The 26,851-nt window shown below is 35.2% G+C and overlaps 1 protein-coding gene across 4 annotated transcripts in view; it reads right to left on the bottom strand.

Annotated features, from left to right (window-relative positions):
* Positions 1–26,851, bottom strand: part of TAF2 (TATA-box binding protein associated factor 2) — a 57,094-nt gene that overhangs the window by 23,325 nt on the left and 6,918 nt on the right. For 2 of the 4 annotated variants that reach the window (XM_005516938.3, XM_014256230.2), the window contains exons 4-19: positions 22,454–22,572; positions 20,992–21,133; positions 20,388–20,619; positions 19,895–20,079; positions 19,209–19,322; positions 17,823–17,922; positions 16,172–16,257; positions 12,506–12,641; positions 11,258–11,412; positions 8,946–9,060; positions 8,736–8,845; positions 8,003–8,068; positions 6,539–6,791; positions 3,067–3,207; positions 1,564–1,674; positions 24–217 (exon numbers count right to left, since the gene is read on the bottom strand). In XM_005516938.3, coding sequence (XP_005516995.1) covers positions 24–217; positions 1,564–1,674; positions 3,067–3,207; positions 6,539–6,791; positions 8,003–8,068; positions 8,736–8,845; positions 8,946–9,060; positions 11,258–11,412; positions 12,506–12,641; positions 16,172–16,257; positions 17,823–17,922; positions 19,209–19,322; positions 19,895–20,079; positions 20,388–20,619; positions 20,992–21,133; positions 22,454–22,572 — 2,259 coding nt within the window. The remainder of the gene's footprint in view (positions 1–23; positions 218–1,563; positions 1,675–3,066; positions 3,208–6,538; positions 6,792–8,002; positions 8,069–8,735; positions 8,846–8,945; positions 9,061–11,257; positions 11,413–12,505; positions 12,642–16,171; positions 16,258–17,822; positions 17,923–19,208; positions 19,323–19,894; positions 20,080–20,387; positions 20,620–20,991; positions 21,134–22,453; positions 22,573–26,851) is intronic. The other 2 variants (XM_088054214.1, XM_014256233.2) reach the window with 2 other exon arrangements.

Genomic DNA, 26,851 nt, shown 5'->3' with positions numbered 1-26,851 from the left:
AAGAAAAGTAGTGTCATTCATACCTGACTGTGATAGTATGTCTGTAACTGGGAAGAAGCTTCTCCATATTCAGAAAACGTGTAATTTCTTCAAGAATAAGTCGTACATCAGGATTTAAGTTATCCAATGTTCGAACTTCATTGTTCACACTGACCGCAGGAGTCACAGAATTGGCTAGGGCATCAATAAGCTCAGCACGATAGTAGTTGTCTGAAAACTAGATAAAACCAATATTTAACAAAGAAAATATAATAATATATGTCCTTTCAAAGCTAATAAATGCTTAAGTCCCATTACAGAACAGATCTTAAAACCAAGACCTTGAGATAAACTCATAAACACATGAGAAAGGAAAACAGGAAAAAAATGGTTCTGAAAATCCTACCATTAATCCAGCAAGCAACTTCATGAGCTTCTGAAGTGAACTAACAAGCTCATTGCTGCTTAGTGAAGAAAATCTTACTTCTTCATCCAAACCTCTTACCTGGGCTCATAGTTTCACCCTTTCCATTATGCTGTCTTTTGCATCTGTAGGTTGTGTTAGTAAGCAGCAAAACATATTAAAAAAAATTTACAAAAAGCAGAAAGGAGTACTGGATTTGAATATTAGGTACTTTTACCTAAACAAACACAATATCTGTCAGATCCAGCAGAAGATGTCAAACATGTGTAGAAGGGACACATGGAAAGGTGAGGCTGAGTGAGGTAAGATGACGTCAGCACATGTCACCCCTTTCTGTGGCTACTGATGCTTGCATTCATGTGTCCAACTCACTACCCTTCCCCACCCATCATCCTTATTTCAGTAACAAGCAGCATGTGTCTTGTTACAGTATGTGTTCTACACACAAGAAAAAATGAAGTTTAAGACACATCAGACTGGTTCCGCTTCATTTTGGATACTTAAATGGGAAGATTATGCTAATCTCCTAGCTATAGAGATGAAATTCTGTATCATCTCAGGATCTTAAGGGTCATTTAATCATCCTTCAGAAGTGGTCTGTGTGGAAAGGAACTTCGGGTGACAACATTTCTAACACAGATGGTTCAGCTAAGTGATGGAACAACATAAACCTGTGGTTCACCTGTTCTTTAACCAAATAAAGACAATCCAGTTCTGTGAGCTAGAACTGATACTCAGAACACAGAATTCCAGAGTCCTATATAGTTTTAAAAAAATATTATTTCCTTTCACTGCTCTTTCAAATACTCCTCTCAAGGTGAAATAAACATCAAAAAAACAGTGCTTAACTTCTCATGCTACATATTCTCCAAACCCTTGGGTCTTTTGAATGAAAAAGAGTATAGCAAGAAAGTATGTGTGCAAATGAAGACAAGTAGGTCCTTAGTAACAACAAGCACACAGAGCTTTGAAACATCCAAGAAGTGCCACCATAGAAATGTCAGCTACAGAACATTCTCTAACATTTACCACATCACCTTTTCATCAGCTCTGAGCTATGTGCTGTAGTGGCATCCAACAATATGCAGTGTACTAACTAAAACTTTTTTCACCAAAAAAAAAATAAATCAGTTAGAGATTAAAATAAACAGAGTCTTTACCTTATTCTTCCTGTTATCATTATACTTGATTAAATCCAAAATAAACATTAAAACTTCCTTAGGACAAAGGTTGTGAACATCTCTCAGAAGGGCCATGGCAACAGGCATAGTCTGCATAATAGAATTAATAATATCATTCTTTACATTATTGAAATGATAGCTACAACCCTGAAAAGAGGCACATCCTGCAAATCAGCAATTAACAAATTTACAATGGCAGGTGTCTGAAAAGCCGTATTTACAAACTTTTTGAAAGTCAGACCATGTACTATATAATCTTCAGATCAAATAAACTATTTAGTAATTGCTGAGTTAATTAGTCACAGTACAGACATTAAAAAAAAAGTATATCCAAAACCAGACACTCAAGACACTATTAAAAAGATATCAAAGGAAAAACAATGAGATGCAGAAAATGATGATGGAATTTATTTTGAGATAGACACTGAATTTGAGTGTTTTCATGTCAACACAATGTCTAAGCTTCCACTTTCACTGAGACATATAGACCCAACAGGGTCAGTGAAGCCTCAAGAATTATTAGCCAGACAGCTGTTACTTTGATTAGGTATTTATTTTAGAATGAGCTAAGCAAGTCTCTAAAGTCCACTAAACATAGATTTAAAAATCTTACTCTAGATCTACAAACTTGGCGCACAGGATTAAAAAGGGACAAAAATATAAGATTTAGTGGTAAAGAAAGAACAATCACAAAAAAACCCAGAAAAATACAAAAAGAAGGTGCAAGAATCACATGAAGAATGAAACAGTTTTGGACAGAATGAAAAAAAAAGACAAAATTTGAGTCTTCTATAAAATAAGTAGTATGTAACCTATGTAGTAAGAACTCAATCACCCAGTCAAGTGAATCTTGAGAGAAAAACATAATTAATTTTGTTATCCAATGAACAACCAAAAACTATAGGTTACAGCAAAAAATACTGTGCTAACACCAAAATAAACAGTGGCATATATGAAAATATATGATATATATGAAGTTGAGAATAGAAAGAAGAGAGCAAGAAGGATTATGCAATGTCTTGAACTAAAAAGCCCACCAATTTAAGAGCTGTAAGATTTTACTTACATTATGGTATAACTGCTATTAAAGAATAAAGGCAGTTGTTGAATTCACGTAAAAGATAAAATCAGTATCTTCCTTACAGTCCTATTTAAGAATGAGGTCACAAATACTTGCAAGTCATTATATAATAATATATAATTCTCCATTCTCCTGAAGAAACTGCTAATTTAATTTCAGCTACTGAGAAAAAATAGCTAAGAATCTGTTAATTGATTTTTTTAATAAGATGGAACAAACTGAAGCCGTATGAGAAAGTTACTTTGTAACTTAAGTTACAAAGCAACTGAAAGTTACTTTGATTTTTATTAAAGAGTAAATCAGGTTTGTGCTATCCATGTCCCTGTAACTGTCAATTGTAGGAACATTTTTGCATTTTTGACAATTCTTTTAACACATTTATTGAGAAAAATAAATTTTACCTTTTGAAGAAAGTAGCTCTGAAAATTCATGAAGTTGTTGGTCTTCACAATGTTTGGACAAGTCTTACAACAAAACATTCGGGTAAAGAGTGACTTCATCGCTGGTGGTCCTGTCCACGTACTTACCATGGAATTTGCAATCTGAATAAGTAGGGGGGAAGGAAAATCATATTAACATGACCACTGCAAGTTTAGTTTGGCTGTAGAAAAATACACATTTCCCATAATCAAAAAGGATAATTGCCAAGAACATTTTCTCCTTTAAATAGATACTTACTTTCATGAATGTATTATCTTATATTAGCTAAGTTTTCACTGTCATTCCCAATATATCTTCTCTACATTAAAGGTAAGTTTTATGGAAATGGTACCATTTGGAAGACATCTGCAACTAACTATCCTTCCATGATAAACTTCTGTTCGTAATTATTTTCTCTTTTATATATTTTAGATGAAAATTCTGTGTTTACTAAGCCAAGTTCTCTGACTCTACGGAAGCCAGTGATGGAAGGGGACTTTGCAATACCAACTTCCCAAATTTACTCTGCCAGTAACCTCAGCCTAGACTTTAAAACAGGCCTCAGCCACCCTAAGAATTAAAGACCACCCCTAAAGTTAAAGACAAGGTAGCTCCCTCTAATTGTCATTTACTGTAAGACTGTGCACTGAGAACAATTTATTGCTATAGTCTGCTCTGCTGTAAGACAGTTAAGGTTCCACAACGACAAAACTGCTTTTTGTGCCCTCCCAGCATTCTGGGTTTCATACATTTTCTGTATGGAGCACTGAATGCCTGCAGACAAGAACACCTATGCCTGCTGATGGTTAATCTGACCTGCGGTGTGTGTGCACACAAACAAATGGGACCAATGCACCCTACAGGAATTCCCACTGTTACACACCCACCACAAACTAAGGTAAGATCTATTCTTACACAGAAAAACCTGAATTTGCTGTTTTCCTTCTAAATTATGTAACTTGTTTCAAAGGCTATTACACACGCAGTAAGTGAAGGAAAAGCAAGAGCTATCTGAACACGCACAGCAATCCACTTCACCACTGCTTTTGTGGAAGAGCAGTGCTGTATAACCAAAGAACATTTTTCCACGAAGCCAGGCTTCAAAGGAATGTCAGAGAGGGAAAATACTGCAATCGATCTTCCACTTGCAATAACTGAAGTGTTTGAACTAAAGATGCAGGTACAGCTTTTTCTGAAAGCTATAATAACTCTTTCTGCAGAGGAAGATTAATCCCACAGACTCCTTATAAACCATGATAAAGAACTTAAAACTACAAATATGAAATTCATGTAGCAGTGTCCAGTAAAACTCAATCCCAAAATATTGAAGTGTACTATGTTTATAAGATACTCACTATTCCATAAATATCAGGATGTACATTTTTTATTAACTTCTTATGGTAAGCATTTAATTTCACAAAGTCTGTAGATGAACAACTATTTTCAATTAAAATCAATAATAGTTAAACCATCATCTTTTCAGTATTGTTTTGGTTTTGTCATGTGCTGTGACTCATATGAATTTCTCTTTACTGAAAGAATCTAATTTTTCTACTCATTCTACTGAGACATTATACATTCTGAACTAAATGTAACTGCACATTCCCCATACAGTAGCATAAATGACATGCCTTGCATTATTTTTACCTAAAACGGCAGGAGGCACACTCCATTTCTGCATCATTCAATTCAATACAACATAAGAATGTAGACTAAGGTGTAACTCTCGTGCACTTCTATGAAACTCCTCAATGTCTGGAAGGGAGAAGTTTGTGATGGTAGTGTTCCTACTACAAAGTTCGTAACACATCACCTACACTGCAATGGATCTGAACTGGGAAAACAGCCTGTGTACCCTCAGGAATTAAGACTGTGACATTATTTTCTCCTTTCTCTGTATTTGTTATTTGTCCTGAAGGACTCAGCACAGAGTGTGTTCACACATATCTCTTATCAATGAGAATTTAATGTCACCTGGGTACTCCACTGCTGAGAGACTGAAGTCCTGTTTTACAATGAAGTATACCTAGAAAGTGTAGCTAATTCAGCACTGTCACATATAATTTCTCTGTATCAACATGACTTCACTGAGAATATTTCATAACAGTAACTGCAACCCAGCTAGAAACTGGAAATCAACAAAAAAAGAACCCTCTTCCTGATTAATCATGAGGGACTTGGCTTTTTTCAATAAAGAATACAAATCCTGAATATTTACAGCCTGAGAAAATGAAACTCAATGACAACAGGAAGGTATTCTTATTAATTTCCTGATTAATCAGTAATAGAATGTATTACACTTTCCTCCCAGGTAACTTACATAAACTTATCTACAACTTTGTTCTGCCATGCTCCTTCACCTTGATTTAATGTCACAGCCATACGTTTTGCTTGCCTTATTATTTTATTTTCTGCAAGTCAACCACCTTATCCACAGACCCAAGATTTTCCATACATAATTACATACAATTACAACTGAACAAAACTGGCAATGATTATCTGCAGCCCAATTGTCTAAGAAGTAAAAGTAAAGATAGAAAAAACAGTAGCTTTTAAATGTTAGAACTGTTTTAATATTTACCTGTGGAATATACACTGTTAGATATTCCAAGTGAATTTGTTATGAAAAGTGCATATTTTAAGTCAGATACTGGCAGCACCAAGACTAGAACATACACTGGCAATTTCACATCAGTGTTTCATAATATTAAAACAGTTTGCCAAAAACACTGGGATTTTGATTTTCAAAATATAGCTGAAGGCTGTATTTCTGTATGGGAACTAAATTATTCCCAACAAGTACACAGCACAAAGCAAGCTGTATGTCAATAATCTGCACTTAAAAAAATTGTCAATCATGTCCATAAAAGTCACCAATACGCCATTTTAGAAATTTTTATTCTTTTGTGTTTCCACCCACTTGTTTTGAAATTAGGGATTTACTAATTTTCATTCTCAAGGCAATTATTTGGCTTTTTAATATTTAATTGTAGCCCAACTTGATGGCTTTCTGTGACCCTATCCAATCTGAAACGATACGGAACAACAATCTGAAGCCCAATTAGAAAAAGATGAATTTCAGCACGTCAGAGCTCTCAACAGACTGGCCAAGGAACTTCCCACTAAAATAATAAAAAATATACTTTGGTTCTGAAAAAAAATTAAACAACAGTCTTTTATTTCTGCCACTTAATGAAATCTGGAAAAATCCCTTGTGGTTTTCATGTCTGACATCTCAATTTTGAAAATTATGAAAGCCTTCTGCAGTCTCCATTTACAGACTAAAATAATACAACTTTCCTTTCAAATCAGTCATGTTAAAAATACTTGGCAAATACATTTAAGAAGCTAAATATCGAGCCAGTTTAGGAACTGTGCTGAGTTCTGACCCATTTTCAGCCATCTACAAAGTCTAGTGGATATCCTCCCTCACTCCCATCCACACAACCTCACCTTTGCAAGGCAGAAGCAGGCCAGCATTCTCACCCGGTAGAAACATTGTTCCTGTTCCAGGATGTCAGTCAGTGCAAGCCGGGATGCCGGAGTAGGGAACTTTTCCAATGCCAGAATAGCTTCTTCTTGTGCCACCACATCTCTCTCATATCGCAGCTGATACTGCCACATGAAATCAGACTGTTCAAACTCCACCTTTCTCAGTACCGACATATCGGGATCTATTCTTATCCAGAGCAAGGGGGAATCAGCACTAAGACAGACATAGAAAACATTAATAGCTTACAAGATTTCAAGACTATAAAAATTCTAAAGAACTTCTAACTTGTTGTAAGTTATTTTTAAGGTATTCAAATTCAAAGAACCATAACAAAACACATGTTAGAGAGAACTTTTCAAAGTCTCCTGCTCCAGGAGCAGAGGAGTCTAAACTGGACAACAGAATGACCACACCACAGATCAGGTTATCAGATAAAGTACAAGTGTCTTGCATAAAATCCTATCCCAGCTCAAAGGTCATTCTCAGATCGCTGAAGTCTCAGCTCAGGGTAATGCAGCAGGGGCCTGAGCATAACTGGTCAAAATACTGGTCAAGAATATTCACAAATATTTAGGGTAATTATCCCTCAATGCAATTAAATGATTCATATGTCAACTATCATACGGAAATGACAGCAATGACTTGCTCAATGTAAATATAAATATGTCTTAAAATTTTTTTCTCATCATGTATTAGATGAGGTTAAATTTATGAGAATCTGCAACACTTTTAATGAGACAAGCAATCTATCCTTCTTCAAAGGGACACCACTGGCTTTCAAGAGCAGATTATTTACTTCCCTCAGCCAGAAAACAAGATACCAACACCTCCACTGCTTCTAAGGGCACTACTGGCTCCAAGTCAAGGAGGGTAATGCAAGTATTTACTTTGATCAACAATTTGCTTTGAAAGACCTTAACAGTTCCAATTGAAATTAATGTCAGTGTGGATTTCAGTGTGAAGCGTTTCATCATTATTTTTAATCTAGAGAAATTCTTTTGTAATTACAGATTTCAGGAACTTGTCTATATTAATGGCAGTTAAATGGTCTTCATCAAGATCCAACAAGAACTGCTCTCACCTTGTTTCAAACAAATTATTTTTTACATTTTACCTATAAAATCACCTGAAAGGTACCACTGGAAATGTGTTAAGAGTCAAGTAATTTATTATCACCATACCATGCTCAAGATTTTTTATAAAATCTGATTATATTGTTTAATCCATACTTTTTACACTTGCTAACATTTCCCCAGCTACAGCAGAAGAGTCTCAGTAAAGACAAAGAAATGTGGGATAGTCTTGAAAGATGTCAGTCATATAATAAAGTACAACTTTATTATGCAATCCTTCAAAATAGCATGCTTCAGACAAGAGGAAGACGGCTCAGACTCACACTGAGAAACTCCAACAAGCCAACTTACTCCATAGCAGAAAGGTCCATATCCACCTCTTCTCCATTCATTAGTGGAATCTTTTTCTTCTTATTTCTAGTAAAAAAGAGAAGAGGGGGAAAAAAACCCCAAAAACATTACCTACCAGACTGGCAAATATATGTTTATAAATGAAGTTTAAGACTGCAAAAGTACTCTGTGTTTCACCACAAGAAAAAATAATGCTCTCTCCAGCAAAAAATATTCATGAATTTGAGCTACGCATCCATTTCTACAATTTTTACAATTACACATAAACACAGAAGTTTGAGAATTCAAGAGTAATTACTGAGAATTCAAATTATTAAAATGCATTAGAAAATGAAGAGACTCTATGTGGGAAGTACGTTACTTTTCTTGCTCCTTAGGTTGACCTAACAGTCCCAGCACTCTCTTCATTTGAGGCACTCCTCTGGCCTACATTTGTCTTCCCTCTAACTTGTGATTCCCATTCAAAGGCCCTTTGAATAATTTGATTAATTAGAGTCTTCATTCAACTCCTTCTACATAAATTAGGTCTTCATAAAACTTTTATAAAATTATTTATAACTGAGAACTGTGTAAGGTTTCTTGGTGTCCTTAAACAGTACGAAATTCTCCACTTACATCACAGGAAAATCTTGTTTAGTAATATTAGTAAGAAGCATAAATTTATCAACAAATGTCATGTATGTTTTCATAAATCCATAATAAAAATACCTGCAGTTAGTATTTTAGCTCTTACCTTCTGCTTTTAGAGTGGCAAGGTATATCATGTTTAAGGCTGTTTTCTTCAATCTGCAACGTATGGTTGAATGAGCCATCAAGTTCTTGCACTGTCACTTTAAGAGGACCCTTCAAGTTCACAAGATTTCATTATTAACATTGAGATTATGCTTATTAATGTACACATCATACTTGTACATGTAGGTGAAATATGGAAAATGGACCTTACCACGTATTTCTGTGTCCCAGGAGATGTGTAATCTTGTTTTATTTCCAATTCCAACACATTCCGTTTTCTATTAAATGCAAAGCTACCATAAAATTTTACCACTCCACTCTGATCCCTAATAAGCAGTATAGGAATTCTAGTGCACAATGCAATAGCTATAAAAAGCCATAATTCTCAATTCTTAACACTTTAAGCTTTATGCTTCTTTATTCCTAGAATTTCCCATTCCAAGAAAATCTGGAAATGAAATCACTCATGTTCATTCACAAAATTCAGGGGGTTTACGTTCTTTTTTTTTTTCTTTAGATAGTTCTTTAATGTCTAATCACATCTCTTACAGAGAAAAACTGAAGTGCAATGAAAACTACCTAGTATGAAGAAATTAATTATGAAAAACTATTCTGGACTCCACCACATCCAATGTTCTTGGCATACTCTCAGAAAAAGTAATTGTGTAAGACTTCAGTAATTTCAGTATGGTTTTACTATGTATTTTAGCAAAATAAAACTAAGGAGAAAGTGTAGACATTAGTTTCTGTTTTCTACCCACACTACATTTAACTCCATTATTTTATTGCAATTTTTCAAACTGGGCTATGTGACCATTCACATGTGTGTGTATATGAGCTCACATACACATGAGAGTATACAATAGGAATAACAAAAAGTAACAATCTCACTCTAAATTTTTGCCCAGGCAATGATTTCTTCATGACAATTTTTCCTGTGAATAATTTCATCATTCATTTCTGTATGACAGCCATTACTACACTTTACTTATAGTAATAAAAAGCACTAAAATGAAGCATTTTAGTCTAATGCACATTCTCACAAGTATCCAACAATATGAGACAAAAGCAAGGGAGAAAAATCTGTTCTTTCATGTCCCCACATTCAAGGGAAGAGCTTCCATATTCAAAGACATTTCTTATCATACAGGGGTTATTAACCCTCCTCCCAAAATCTGGCCATTTGGCTAAATACCTCAGACTAGTTTTGTTCATTGAGGCTACCTTCATGAAGCTCTGGGACTTTGTCATCAGGTATAGTTTAAGACATTTTTTAGTGGTTTCTTCAGCACAAGGTTGACACTCAGCATCAACACAGCCCTTGCTAATGGCATAAGACAACACTAGTTAATAGCAGTAACATCTCCCAAACAACATGAAGACCTGTGATCTTATAAGGTGGAAAATCCATTGTCACAGGAATAGCAGTGTTTGAAGCATGGTAGGAGGTTGCAATCATGGGATTAAATACAGGTTAGAGTTAACAGGATCAACCTTGGGGGCAAAGTATGGAGAATGTGAAAAAAATCCCCAAGTGTGTGAGGTACACATCTTTCTTCCTTACAGAACAGATGTAATTAACAGATATAATAAGCTCAGATAGTAATGCTGACATTTAGGTGTAGCCGCAGTGTGAATACAGAACTCTTATTTTTCTTAAGTGCTTGGCACAGCAAAGCATGGAAATTAGAATAATGTGTATTTATACTTTATGAACACTTTTGATGCAAATAAAGTATAACCTCTCAAATAACTCTAAAAATACTAATTATACAGTGCTTTTTAGTTAAGATATTGAGATGCATGAACGTTGTTAAGTCAGCTCAAATTAAATACCTACTTTTGTTGTCTGTTTCAAGAGTAAGGTATGATTTTACTGTAGTCACGTACAATTCTAGCCTGGAGTCACATTAAATAAAACTAACAATTAAACCCGTTAAATGGAGCCACGTCAAATTTCTCCTCCTATCTATCCAAAATAAGAAACCCCATTTCTTGACTAATATCACTTAAATTTGAAGAATCAACACACAGAGGTTTATTTTACCTGAAACTGTGCTATTAACACAAGCTACTAAACTACTAAACTATATTGTAAACTAATAGTCTGTGCTTTAGGTTATTTCATGGTGATTTACTGGAAATCACATATTAAAATGCACCAGACTATAGCATTTTCCATGTCCGACTTCAGCATATTTCTATGGGCAGTGTCCTCTGGAATCCTTTTAGTATAATTTGGCCTTAAATTCCAGCAGAGTTCCTGTACTTATTTCAAAGAAAAACTTAAAATAATGAAATCCTTTCTAGTAAAGAACATGCAAAAAAGCCAGCATAGTTCAAAGGACTATGAAAAGATTGCTAACTTGTGGCTCACATATATATCTAATTCACAGAATAATGTACTTAACTGTTTTATGCAAAGATATTTCATACCCTTCTTCACATTCCTTTGATAGTGCCAATTAAAAAGCCAAATTCATTCTCCACATTAACAGTCCAGACCAAGAATAAAAAGGATACACCCACTGCTTTATTAAAGGTTGGATGTCTTTGCCTGAGACATTTGAGATAGATTTCAAAAACCCAGATGTGGAAACCAACATCTGACTCCACATGTGTGACTGGAACTTCTGAGATGAAGCAGTACTGGCCAGACTCAACAATTTGTTGAAAACCTAAAATGATAAAAAGTTACTACTTTCTCTAAATGCTTATACTTATATATAAGTGTATATATACATTTATATTTATATATATACATATATTTATATTTATACTTCAAATCATAAATAAAATAAGCATTTCTGTTTGATTTCAGCTGAATTGCAACTAAAGGCCAATAAACTCACTTTCTGATAACTGGCTTTAAAAAAAGGTTTTCAAAATAAAGACATTATGGGAAACTGTTTGCTTGACCATATCAGAAATTTTCAGTCTAAATGTATCTTCCTCGAAGTTACACATAGATATGCACATACAAAATCCATTAAAAGATCATCAACTTTCAAAAATTATCCACAGTAAAAGAAAGCACTGACTATATCCCTTTTTTCAGAAATTCAACATTCATCAGATTCTCTGCAGTATCTTCAACCTGGGAACTACCTATAATAGCTCTAGTACAATAACATACATGTTTTCCTTAAAAATAACCCCAGATCAAGGGAAAAAACTCCAACCTCTCAAAACCCCTAAGGTGATATGAAAATATCACTCATTTTTTAACTGTTTATTTGTAGCCCTCTATTCTTTCTAAGGTATGTCACAAAGGATAATTAGTAAAGAAGGGAAACTACAGTTCTGCAGAAGTTCAGTATTTCAGAATAAAATTACAATCTTCTATTCAAATGCTCTTTCTAATGTAAGCATCTAAGTTTCATCTAGCACTGAAAACTATATAATGAGACAGCTGGAGCTGGATTTTCATTATTGTCAGTATTTTTAATTTCATTAGATTAGCTCACACCAACACCAGTCAGGGACAGCAAAACATGTTCTCAGAGTTAACAACAAATCAAAATAACCCAAACCAATGTAACATCTTAAGATTAAAGAGAATATGCAGCATATAATAAGTATTGTAAGTTATGCATAAGAGTAACAGCTAACCTTATCCTAACCCAAATGCCCAAATGTTCATTCAGTCCTGCTAAAATTGAAACGACAAATGGAATCCTATGATGACCTGCTCTTCTCTGAACTCTATTTAATCAACATAAATGCAACTGAAGAGCTTTTTATATTCCACATAATCATCTAAATACCTACCTGTAACATGAACTCCATGCTAATTCTGTTCTCAATCAGTCTCATAACAAGATGTGCTTTACACTGGAACATAGTGTAATACTCCCAGGACAGTGTATGAGGGTGTTTGATAGAAAAATGTAGATGTGAAGCAGGACTGGAAAAAAAAATAAAAAAACCCCATCTAGTTTGCATTTTATTGAACAAAACTTAAAATGTACTCCAGCAACCAAGCTTGGAGCAGCACCAACAATTACTTAGGATATGCTGTACTGTTTTAGTTACAAATTATGGCACACTTAAAATGACCACTCACTTGCCCAGAGAGGTGACAAGGGTGTGTATGTACCTCGTATCCAGCAAGCACTGTACAGAGATTAATGGCACATGATAGCTGCTGTGTAGTGCTGTAGAGACAGTGGAAGCACCAGCAAAATGATCAAGGAACCAGTGCCTGAGTCTGGAAATTACTCATGAATCAGCAATCTTCCTGCTCCACTTCTATTTAAGACTAACTGTATAGAGTAAATATTTTGTATTTAAATAAATAATTGTTGCAATTCAAGAAATGCAGGAGTTTTACAATTCATAGAACACTTTAATGTGATGGGCCTAAGGAATTCCTTTCATTTTAGTTAGTAACTTTATCTTTCAATATTTTGGCAAACTTGGTATCTTCTAAATCAGGTAACATGCTAAGACAACTACGCAGGTAATATTTAATCCTTGGGAAAAAGAAGACTTTTTTTGCCTCCTTTTAAGGAGACTTTTATTTGAGAAGTAGAAATTATTTATAGACTGACTTAATTTTATTGATGACCCAAGTCTGTCACAACTGTATGTTGCTTTGCTATGTTTTTTAATATTTTTCATGGGACATTTGAGTTTTCCATGAATGAATAACATCAGAAGAAACCAGGTTTGCTGAGGTTTGCTTGCAAGTGTTCTAGCAAGACAGTACCAGCACTTAGCTCCTTGTCTGCAGTTCTTAATATTTCAGATGGCAAGAAACAAGGTAGCTGCAATACCTAAATAACTTTTCCATCCTTCTATTTACTGGGAGAATCCCTTGACTTTGCTCATGAGTATCTGTTTTAACATCTTAAAAAGATACAAAAAGAGAAGCATGTCTAAATTTAAGCAAGTATTACCCTTCTTAGGTACAGTAATTTTGTTTAAAAAGAAGTATGTAGATTAACTCCTTGTTTGTAGTTGATAAGCAGTTGCTGAAGTTCCCCTTATCACAATTCTCCTGTTATTCTGGATACTTCTCTATTCTGAGGTAGGGAAGGATTAGCAACCATGAAAGAATTGAAATTCAAGGAGGGAACGGACGTTGTGGCTCAGACATATAATAATTTGGTCTCAAAATAAAAACTATTTATCCAGCTCCAGATCATACAGTTGATTGACTTACATAAAATTCTTTTCTTGCAAATTACAACTGAGCCAGGACCCACAATCCCAAGATCCCTTTTTATATTTACTAAGTGTTGATTGATATTGGTACTGGCTACATTATTTAACTGCAAAACAAACTGAGACAAGTTTGCATTTGACAGTTACATTTTGTAGTTCATTCAATATTAATACATTTCTTCATATTATATTTTTCTTCAATCATTGTAATTCCACAGCTTTTACTGAACTGGCACCAAAACAGCATTAAAATGTCCAATATGGACCTAGAACCTTTGTTGAAGTAGAAAGTGAACCAGCTTTTCCACAGAATTTCACAATGCTCATGCTCTTGAACACAGTCCAGCCATTCAGTGTAAATCCAGTTAGTAAGCTTCTTCCATATGAAATATGTCTATACTAATTTCTGTAAGTTTTTAATTTTTACAGTAGGGTGGTACCAGCACAATCAAAGGCTGAAGAGAACCACAGTCTGAGAGAGGAGGACACAAAATGAAAAGGTTACACACAAAGCTTTGTTCTGAAGCTTTCATCCCTACAGCAGTTAATTTGCAGTTTTCTTTCCTTCATTTTCCCAGGCTCTAGGATCTTGTCTTTTAGAATAAGCACTCTGAAGTGCAGTGTTTGTGTTACACCAGACATAAACAGGAAAAATCTGAGACCTCTGTTTTGCACACAAATTAATTCATGTGTCTGAAGGAAGTTGGGTTTTTGTTGTTTTTCTTTTTTTTCCTTGATTTACTATGATATTTTACTTCTAATTTAGCTGAAAAATTAGATCATTACTTAACACAATTTTTCTTCATGTTATTATTGATTGGAACTGCTGTGCTGCAAATGTCTGGCAGGAAACTGTATCGTAACAAGCAGAACAAGGAAATGAAATGCATAGAATATAGTGGAGAAAAATGTTCTAGGCCCCTTTATGAAAATACTTTCCTTAAATACAAATTATCTCCTAGAGTCATGAACTTATCCGTAATTTACATACAAGGGAACTCTGCAATCTACAAAGAACAGCAAGTTGTAATTCACATTTAACTGATGCTGTGGTTATTACTAACAAGCTGTAATCCAATGAAGTCATAAAATAACTGTAGAAACAGTTCCCAACATTATATCACAACAAGGAAACACACCTTTAAGAGCTTTAGGACAAGATTTTGTCAATTATTTGTGTCCAATTCTAGAACAGATATAGTGAAACTAATGAAACTAACAGTTAGAGATTTTGATTTTAGTGAATTTCCTTCTTTAAAAATGTGCCCCTTATCTCTAATTTCATCTGATCTTATTACTTGCGATTTAGTGATTATCACAATTCATTCAGTTCTAAATCCAGAATTTAAACTTTAAATTAACACAACCTGGATTTGCACACAATCATATGCAAAAGAACCACTGTTACAGGCAATTTTGGTTGTATTTTTCGTAATGGAGGGACTTCTGCTGTAGTAAAGAACAGAAGCTGACATAGTAGTCTGCCTGCATAGGCTCAACCTTGCAATTAATTGTGCACATGCTGCTTACGTGTTTCCAAAAAGCAACTCCTTGTGAGGCTCTTATAAGGAGATCAATTTATGCAAGAAAAGAAAAACCCAGCAAAAGCTTGACACTGAAACCCATTATCAACTTACTGATCTGACATGTAGCAATGCTTTTCTACCTCCAGTGTTTAGTACTACTCAGTGGGTAGTACTAGAGTATTACAAGAGAGGGAAGAAGAATCATTCTAAGCTAGACATGCTGAAGCTACAATTATAGGGAAAATTAAAACCCAGCCAGTTCGCACTGGAAACTAATAGTGTTTCACAGATTACTGACCTAATACTTTTCTACCCCCAATATACTATGAAATGTCAGTCTAATACTACAAGGTGATATATGAGATCAGAAAGAAAAAAGAGTAAAGAAATAGAAAGCTGATGACACCATAGAAAAGCCTGAAAATTACTAACCACTCCAGAAATAGCTCATGTCAAAATTCTGGCTCCATGTTCTCTCTTATTCTCTTACTAAAAAGCAGTTTCGTAACAGCATTAAAAACATTCATTGTACTTAATTTCCTTTGAGATTCAAATTGAAAGAAAAATAAAACAACAGGTATTACAATATACTCAAGACATACTTTATGAGACTGGTAATACATGCCTTGGGCAGCTTGAGATCTTCAGCCTTTGGCCTTGCACTACACAGCACACCCAAGGCATATATTAAAGTCCCCATAAAAACATACTCTGCAATGACTTGCAGCTTAAATAAACATACTTGTCTTTCTCTTTTCCTCCTCCAAATATTGGATGCAGTAAAACTCCTCCAGTCTTCAGTTCATATGCCACAATTTGATCTAACTCCTAAGAACAACATACATAAGTAAACATAATTTTGAAGAGCAGAGAAATTATTTAAAGAAGACAGGAAAACTTTTAATATTGCGCAAGTCATACCTCCTAATAAGCTTGTTTGCAAAAGGATAAATATTTTTAAATCAGGGATGTTCCTCAAATGACAAATAATAATAAAACTGTAGAAATTAGCAGTTTATACATGCTCAGGGGCTGCACAAGGGGCTAATCCCCAACAGTGCTGAACTACATTAAAACCAGAGTATTATTATTCAATAAATAAGTTGCCTTCAACCAAAAGAAACAAATGTGATCAGCATTTCATGCAATGGAAAACAACTAGAGACACACACAAACAAATAAATATAATGTATTAAACATAGATATAAATAAATAAATACTAATGTCTGGCCCAAGCTCTGCACTGAGTCTGAACTTGTGTGATGCCATGCCCAGGTTAACAAGCACACTTTAAGGCAGGATGTTTTTAAAGACTCACTGTCACCCAAAAGTCAACATGAATCAAATTGTGTCAGCTTAAGCACAGGAAATGAAAACTGATGCCACACAGTGTTAAAGATTTTTGAAATGTTTATATATGTATTGAGATTTATTGATACACATCAGCTTACACACTTTCATATATTGGTAATACTTTAGAAAAAGGGCAGAACTGGAGGCTGTGACAGTAGCACCTCTCAATTCTACACGGACACCTTTAGTTTAGTGCGGACAGATGGGGAACAACATGAGCAACTTCTGCTGCAGACAGCAGTGACTGTTCTCTGCAGCATCCACACCTTCAGCACAGACAACACAAGCCCGGTGAACTGAATGAGCATTAGGCAGACAAGGACATGGTACTGGGTCCCCAGGTGAGTAAGGGATGTAAACGGAGCATGTGGGGTTAGGATTTACTTTTTGGAATATGGAGAGTAAGAGAATGTGATGAGAGAAAGAAGATACACATATTTTTGTGTATAAATGTTACTGGCAAAGAATGAGAAGCTATCACTAGGAGTACGCGTCTCAAAGATTACATTTGAAACATACACTATAGATAGAAATTTATTTTCCATGAAAATAAATCCCTTCACACAAGGATTTTTTTATTGTTCCATTATTTCATTTAGTACTTCAATGATACTAAAAGATACCTGAACCACCGATGATCAAAGCTAACACTGGAGCTTTTCTGAGCTACATGGATAGCAATCACAGAATAATAAATTCACCAAATAAAAATTCTTATGAATCCTATATTCTATTCTAAGTATTCCAAAAGTAATACCTTTTTTTAACTTTTTTTTTGGCTCAGGAGTCCAAACAAAAAGAGGAAAACTAATTGCATGAAGAGACAACAGCAGATATTTTTCATATGGCACTCACAAAAATCTATTTTGGTTTGTATGTTTGGTGTTTTTTCTTGTAGCAAGTGGTAAAAATATTTTAGCTCTAAGGTTTGTCACTACTAAAAAGGTCTTTAGATTGCAATGCAAAGCTGTATCATATTCTGATTTTATACTTCTTCAATGCAAAATGTTTGAAAGATACAGAAAACACTAGGATGTTACCTGCTTAATCCAGTGGCGATATTCATTAACACCAAAGGTTTTTTTCATCCAAAGGCCATAAATGTAACCAGAGATTCCCTTCAGCACCCATTCATCTGACCTATTATAAGAAACATGAATTATACCACTTCACAGGATGTTTTGTAAGGGATGGTATTTTTGACCAGCTCAAAATTAGCCACAAATTTCAAAAGGTTGTATAACTTCTCTAAGTCAACAGAAGTCTGATGAGCTGTGAACCAATTTATGGAACTTGGCACCAGGATGGGACCAATGAAACTGAAAAGTCAGTGAAAACTGAACTTCTACCACAGAGATCCAGATTAAAATATAAAACTAAACTATTTAGCTGAAACAATAATAATAAACAGGTGGAAATGGACGTTAAAGTTAGAGCAACTGCTAATCTATATGACTTTAATTCCTTGATAAACACTCAATGCAGTGCAGAACATTTAGACAGCAAGTAGACAAAATACCTGTCTCACAATTTGGTGGACACCTTTTAAACACATCTTCTGTAAGTTATGTTCCAAGGGAGGAAAAATAGACAAAAACTACAACACGATCAGGAACTAGAACCTTAAACAGAAAATTGATGTTGTACACAAGGTATGATAAAGTAAATAGAACAAGAACATATGAAAATGGAGTCAATTATGAAGGATGTAAAAAATTGCCTTCATCACAGAAGTAGGCTAGAAATAAAGAAGAGTGAGAGAAATTACAACAGTACAAACATCAGTTTAAGAACATGTTGATTTCCCCTGTTTTTAAAGACAAGGATGCTCTGGGACGTAAGACTTTTGCCATAAAAAAAGATAATAGGTTACTTGTCCCCAGTAAATAAAGTGTATGTAAAAGGATTTAAAATAAATACTAATGAGAACTGCAAAAGCCATTTGGGGAAGCTTTCTGAAACATGGAGTTATAGCCACCTTGGCAGGAATTTTCCTATTTGACACTAATTTCTGCATTCTCCTCCCTGAACAACTTCTTATTAGTTCTGTGCTCTGCAAGTACTTTGCATGCAGGCTATACTTTACCATCCAAAATATCTAGCAGAAATTGACTAATAATGCAAAAGAGTTACCTTTCTAAAATTTTCAGATGTCAAAGCACACTACAACATTCAGGAACATATATTCAATTTATACAATCTTTGGAACTTTTATATCTCACCTTCTCCTTTCAAAACAACAAAAAAATACTAATGGATTTTCATTTATTGAGCTGGGATTATTATTCCTACTTTTTTCCACATTTTTGCTTTCTTCTACAATTACTGCTTTACTTATTTTTCTGATAAAATGCAATTTGCAAATCAAAATTTGAGCTTCCTAGATCCTCCCCATTTACTGGAGAATATCATGGTAAAATACTTACCAGGACATTCTGGATATGAAACATCCAAAGAATTGCTGGGCCAGGGCCTGTGCCAAGCATCTCCTTGTCAGTGGAGTTTCATCTATAATCATTGCACTGTGCAAGAGATTTGTGCTGGACCCCCATAAAAAGAAAATAACACAACATGAGCACCAGCTCCAAAGAAACACAAGACGCCTTAAAAACCAAAACAAGTAAAATAATTTCTTCATTGTTTTTCCAGTGAGACAGTAACATTCTTTTTAATTTTTAATTTTTTAATAACCTTAATGCAGGCAGATCTCCTGCTATTATCATCTATACACAACTCTCTGTATAGAGCCTAAGTAGTTTAACTGGTAACACCCTCTTGGATTCCTGATATCCTATTCCAGCTAGAGAAAAATAAAACACAATCAAACTTCTGCACTTAATTTGAGATTAAATACTTCATGCATGGCAATTCTAATTCAGAAGAAAAATCACTGACAGGCTTTTTTTTAAGTAAATCCAGTATCTTTATAACAGATAAAAATGGAAATGGTGTTAAAAGCCTGTAATGTCAACAAAAACAAGCCTTTTCAAACTAGAAAGCCCAAAACTCAGGCTACAGAAATAACTAGAGTTTCACACATTTCTCAACAGTTGTGGATCTAGAGCTTCTAGGCCTAGTGGATTTAGAAGGCATAATTTTCTTAAATACTAACCTGAAAATACTCATGGATGCATAAGCAGCTACTTCAACATAAGCTTCATCTATAAAAACAGTCTTGAAACAGGAGTAAGGATAGCGGCAGGTAAGAATCTCCTCATAAAATTCAAACACCTCATGAAGGTATGACGTGGTATGTTTGAGCAAAGGGAGAAGTTGTGGTAAGCAAAAGTGAGTCACCTACAAAGGAAAATTTGTTACAAGACCTACAAATATATATCAAGTATATTAGATATCACCAAAGAAACCAAATTTCAACTAAATTTGCCCCATAAATTCAGACATAAATGGCATTAATGCTTATTTAAAGGGTTGGTTTTTTTTTTGAGATAAATTTAAATACAGGCATTACTAGACAAGCTTTATCATATGACTGTATTGATGAAGGTTGATCTTGATATTCCATTCTTGGATTAATATATACTGACTGCAACATAAAAGACCAGTAATTTAGAAAAAAAGGAGGCTTCTATGACAAAGATTATTACCTCATGCATGTATGGATCAACAAGGATTTCAAAAGGTCCAATTGCCAAAGAGATGTTAGAAGCTGCAGTTGGAATAGTCAGCATGTAATGAAAAGTCTTCTTTCTCATATCATGGGTGTATACAGTTTCCACCAAATCTCCATTTGAAACAGCCACCATTGCAGCATCTACAGTATACTCAAGTTTCCAGGTACACAACTCAGAATACGAATCCACACAAGGAAACCAAAATCTAGAAAAGTTCAGTTTGGGGGGGAAATTGTTAACAATTATACTTAACAATTATATTCTTTTTCACAGGCAATTTTCTTTCAAGTTCCAAACAATATCCCTAAATACTTAAGAATATATGAATGTTGACATACTGACTCCTACAATACATTAACTTTATAAAGCTTCACAGGTTTTTTTTCTTTACCTCCTGCTGAGTATAAAGACTAATTACTGTCATTACATGCTACTTCACATTGGTAAACTCCTTTCAAGCACAAATTAAGTTTTAGAATTTTTTAAACTTAAAAGAATTCATAGAAATTATTTGTATTTCCTACAGTTCAAGAATAATAGGAAATAAAAATCTAACATTCAAAGACAATTTTCTTACCTTGTAGAATTTTGATAACCACATGAAAAAACATGAGCCCCTCTTTCTGCCATGTTGCCCTCCATGTTGGGTACCACAAAATGAAGGCCTCCTTTTGGCTGGTCCAGAGAAAAGTTTATATGCACCTTCAGGACCTTTAACTCTGCAGCACAAACACCAAAACTGGAGTAAGCATATACAACTTACATGAAAGTTATTTCAGAATAGTAACTCAGTTTTGGACTCTAGGTCTTTGAAGATTACATGATAACTTCATTCTCATGGACTTGCCAGTCCACTTACAAACTCACAACTCAAGGTTTACAAAATCAAGACCTCTCTAAACACAACTTAGAGGAGATGAATTTATAAGAATCTTTATTAATTAATAAAAACTTATTGGAGTCACATTTCATCTTCCTATTCCCCAACAGTAAAGCGTATTTATACAGACTGCACCCTAACCATGATTTCCTTGGCACCTTGCTGAAAAAGATTTCTCCAAAATCTCTATGAAGCAGGCACATTCTTAAAAGACATATTATTGTCATTTGCAGTTGCTTAAAATCTCTAATTCTAGTTAATGCTTTTCCTGTAACTTAAGTGTCTTCACTTTGGTTTAGTTTCACAGAAATCTCACCTATGAATAGATTGGCAAGAAAAGAAATTCTAGCATATGCTGAAATCTATCCCACAAGTATCACCGTATTTTGGCACATACACTTTGAAAAGTCAAATTATACATGTTTGAATATTTTCCCTTCTAGGCTTGCACATAAGGCAACAGGGACTTACAGAAAAATTAAATAAGTGTCTTTTTCATCAAGGTGCATCTGACAATACTGCATGAGTCAGCCTCATGATACAGTTGTTATTATTCCCTCAGAGGTCTCATAAATCCATGGGAAAAACCGATAAAACCATGCAAGAAGTAATACAAGAAACTAGTAAGATCCCTGTAAGAAAATAATCAACACTGGAGAGTAACTTATTAAAAAAGCTACTTATTCCAGGATCTAGTATGCCAGTTTATAAAGTATACTTTCACTACCAAATCAATTTTAAAATTCCTCAAAGTGAGATGGCATAAAATTAGTAGAATTTTGTAAGAAGATGTATATAACTATATCCTTATAAATTATTTTCTTTGTTGGATCATATATGTTGTAAGCAGCTTCAAAATTACAATTTAGCCCCCAGTACACTCCATTATTCCCAGTTCCTCAAGTATTCTCCTGGGGTCGTGACCACTCAAGAGTATGTTTGTATGTAGTGTCAAGAACTCTTGCAACCCTTCTCCATATTACCAAAAAGTGAAAATATTTTTCAGAGTTCAAGTGGAAAGGACAAAGGAAACAGTAATCACAAATCCATAAAATAATGTAACACTTCTTCTGTATCTTCAAAGCTACTATCTTCCTAAGCAAAGTTGGAGCTGGCAAGTCTGACATCTTAAATTAATTTTTCAATATGATCTCTTTACCATCAACATGTTTCCACAACTCCGAGGGAACCTTAATGCAGAGTTCTCCATTTCCAGCATCTGGGTCCACAGCACTGACAGCGGCAGCATAGGCATTGGAGAAATAGTTGAGATTCCTCCTGTCAGAAATACCTAGTTAATTCTTAAAGCAGAGTTGTGCTGAACCACAAAAAGCAACTTTGGAAGTTAAGACAATTTCTATACTGAATTTCAAGGTGCATGGATAACTGTTTTGTTTTTAAATGAGTGGAAGAGAAAAGAAGTAAAGATTAGATTTCAACAACCAGAACTTAAAATCACTTCTTGCAGAAGTGATCTGTAATCAGAAAGACTTAAGCAGTAATAACTCCCAAGAAATTGAGAAATGTTCAGAGTTCCTTTCTTGATAATAAGAGTAATACCTACATTTATTGGAATAGAAATTAAAAATTCTGCTTTTTATTTTGGATTATGTTCCTATCTTTATTCTAAAGCTCTGTCTTGAAGATCTGCTTACTCATATATTGTGGTTTTGCTCTTATCTTGCTTTTCTAAATGCAAGATTTTAGCTTGGCAATGGTGTTTTTCTATTTTTCCCCTTTAGCTTGATGGACAGGAATAGTCCTTTTTTAATGCACTCATAAATAACACATAGAATACTACATGTTAAGAGTTTTCGCCTTAATACACAAACACAGAAATATGTGCTGAACTTTTTAGCTTCTAGTTGTATTTGAAACATTCTTCTTTTTTAAAGTGTACCATCATTTATTTAAGATGCAAACACAGGTTTTTGTAATCAGGTTTGAGCAACTATGTATCAGCTGCTCATTAACTGCGCACTTCATTACAAAGTCATATCATTACATCATTATGGCTTAGATTAATTGTTTTCTACTGAAAGGAGCAGGAACAAGCATGTGTCTTCTGTGAAAGTACTTACGAGAAGGATATTACCTTATTATTTAATGTCATTATATTTAGCTACTGGAGTATGACCAGTCAAGTTAAAAAACCCTGCTTTTACAGCTTTATGCAATAGCTTTTATGGTTTTTCAAAATGCATTTCTAAACTGTTTAAAGCACGAGAGCCAAATCTTTCTTAATTCTAATTCTCCAGTACACAGTTTTTCAAAAGCTTGCAAATACCTGAAGAGAAAGTGTTTGACTAACTTATCACCTTTTCAACAGAATTTAGGTACTGCTGATGAATCCAAGCACTGTGGAAGCAGGACACAAGCAAAAAGCAGTCACGGAATCACATAGCCACAGAACACTGTGCATTGGAAAGCACCTTCCAAGGTTATCTAGTCCAACTTTCCTGGGGGAGGACAGGGACATCTTACACTAGGTGAGGTGGCTCAGAGCCCCATCCAACTAGACCTTCAATGTTTCCAGGGATGGGGCGTCTACCTCCTCCCTGGGAAACCAGTTTCAGGGTTTCACTGCCCTCACAGTAAAAGAGTTCTTCCTTGCCTCTAGTCTAAATGTACCCTCTTTTAGTTTAAAACCATTACCCTTTGTCCTACTGCATCACTCCCTACTAAAAAGTCTGCCCCCTCCTTCTTATAAAGCCCCCTCTAAGTATTAAAAGGTTGCAATAAGATCTTCCTAGAGCTGTATCTTCTCCAGGCTGAACAAGCCAAACCTCTCTCAGCCTTTCTCTCTGTCACCTAGCACAGGTGCTCCATCCCTCTTACCATCCTGGTGGCCTCCTCTGGATCTGCTCCAACAGGTCCATGGTCTGTGCTGAGGACCTCGGACCTGGACACAGGGCTGCAGGTGGGATCTCACAAGGGCCGAGTGGAGGGGCAGAGTCCCTCCCTCACCCTGCTGCCCACACTGCTGGTGATGCAGCCCAGGACACCGCTGGCTTTTTGGGGCGCAAATGCACATTACCAGCTCATGCTGAGCCTCTCATCCATCAGCACCCTGAAGTCTTCCTCTGCAGGGTTGCCTGCAATCCCTTCATCCCTCAGCCTGTACTGATACTGGGGGTTGTCCTGACCCAGGTGCAAGACTACTGCACCACAATGGAATAAATTAACTTTTGGCTGCAGACGCCACCTTCCATGGAATCTGAAGTCCACACAAAGCAGACACAATCTCATTTTAGAGGATTTGCTCTCATCTAACCTTTCTCTATTCACCATCCACAGAGAAAATAATCCAAATTATAGTACCTTACTTGGAAGAACAAAGTGTAATTAACCATGCCACCAGCACCATTCTGTAAGTGTAGGTATGTCAAACACTATGCTTAATATTCCAAGTCTTCCACGTATAAAAAACTTTGCTAAAACACTGAAATATATTGAGAACATATTTTCACGTAGTTCTTCATGTTTAGCAATAATATTGCACAAATTCCCTGGCACCACTACCAAGATTGAGAATGTCAGGAGCAGTAAACTTGTCTACTTTCTTTGGAAGCTTCTGAGAATCAGACATGAATAGTAAATGGGACCACTTCAGTATAGAAACACACAAATCTCAAGTTTTAATGTATTTTTCTTTTCCCTTTTCACAGTTAACTGTACCTAAAGGTAGGATATAATACCAACACATTTTAAAAGGAAAAGGTTGAGTTTGTACCCTGGAATATAGTATAATTTCAGGTACAGCTCCAGAACAATTCCAACCCACTTAAACTCCAGCTGATGTGCTGTCTCCTAGTCCCACTCACTAAGGAGATTACTGTTCATCTGATGCTGTAGGGATGTAGCTGAAAGTGTCAAATGAGAAAGTAAGTATATTTTTTCTAATCAGGCAGCTTTTATTTGGTTTACTTCCTTGATCTGTCACACTGAAGGGTCAAAGAACATCCCTAAGCAAAGTTTGCTTTAAGCTGTCCTTCAAATGGCACCCTAGAAAGGCAAACAAATACCTCTGGAAAAACTATTTAAAAAGAGACTGCATGACTAAGAACTATTAGTAATCAAGAAAGCTAGCAACAGAAAACCACAGTGACATTCTGTTAGACTGTAAAGTCTAAAGTGTTTAATTTTACTCCAAACTGTTTTTGAAAATTGACTATTATTGGATAAGGATCTCTTTCCTACACATCAGTGAGAATTTGTTCCAACTTTGAGGATTGTGAAGAGCTTGTGGCTACACTTTAAACGTCACTAGGTTCACAGACAGGAAAAGGTTATGATTTTACAGCAAAGAAGGTAGACTCCAGAACTTAACATTTTATGGAAAACAAGTCTATTCTTATATTTCTATTTTTGTGAAGTCTTCCAGTTCAAATGGGTGATTCATTGTAAAAGGAATCCATGAAAGGCGTAGTACCACAGATTAATCTTTTCATAGGTTAAACTATTCTCAATAAACTGAATATGGCCATTTTAAGAAAAACAGAACACATGCCAAAAGTTGCAGCCCATGGAACAATGATAAATTTTTGTAATGCTAAGTTTAGATTGACAATGAAAAACAAATATGTATTCATGGTCTTATCCCAGGAGAGACACATTTTGTTATCAGAATTCACCCCAAACACTATTAATTACAGCCTGCATGCAGCTTAAGTGACTGTAAAGAAGTGATCCTGCAGAGACTTATTTTTTAAAATTACTAATTGATTTCAAACTTTCCATAGCACTTCTCATTAGCTGCATCAGTGCCGCAAATATATGTGCCAAACTTATGGTCTATAAATCACTGTTTTCCTACAGTACTTAACTTGGCAAAGTAAGTTCTTTCCTCTATCTGTAATTCATTACTCTTCATTACCTGTAATTCATTTACTATTTTACTTTGCTTCCCATACAGAGTAAGCACTTGATATTTGAGTACATACATGATATACCATTTAAAATAATACATGCACATATAGGTGATTTATTAATAGGGCAATGATTTGAATCTTTGTCATGCTGAAAAACCTGATTTTCATTCCTGATCAAGTCTAAGGGCTTTGTCATCTCTTTTCAAAACTTCTCTGCACCTTTGTGTCCTGGTCTAGGAATTCTCCCATTTAGTGTTTCCATTGAAACTACTTCAAACCACGTGCCACTCTTATCTCTCCACCCTGCCCCTGTGGTGGGCTGCATAGGAGAATTGGAGCCACAAAAGGTAAAGATCATGGACTGAGCTAAGAACAATTTACCAGAGACAGCAATGAAGTAAGACAGTGAACAGTGACAGCAACAATACCAATGACAAAGTGTATGAGGAAAGAGGTAAATGATTCACATGGTACTGCTCACCCTGGGTCAACTCCTGAAAATACCTGACCCCTCTGCCATGCTATGGGACCTAGAAGTGATCCTTTTTCCCATCCCTGGAAAATCAGGTGAGGTGGTATAGAATAATCTCCAGGTTTTAACCTTCCCCGCTCCTGACTACTGCAAAAATGAACCCTGTCCTAGCCAGGACACTTTGATTATCAATTTCTGACAAAGTCTATAATGA

This window comes from Pseudopodoces humilis, chromosome 1 (assembly GCF_049639895.1).
Source record: "Pseudopodoces humilis isolate 2021_Gansu_Grassland_sample_001 chromosome 1, ASM4963989v1, whole genome shotgun sequence".
Classification (NCBI taxonomy): Eukaryota; Metazoa; Chordata; class Aves; order Passeriformes; family Paridae; genus Pseudopodoces; species Pseudopodoces humilis.
The sequence above is the reverse complement of the archived record's forward strand: the minus strand, read 5'-3'. Positions and strand labels throughout refer to the sequence as shown.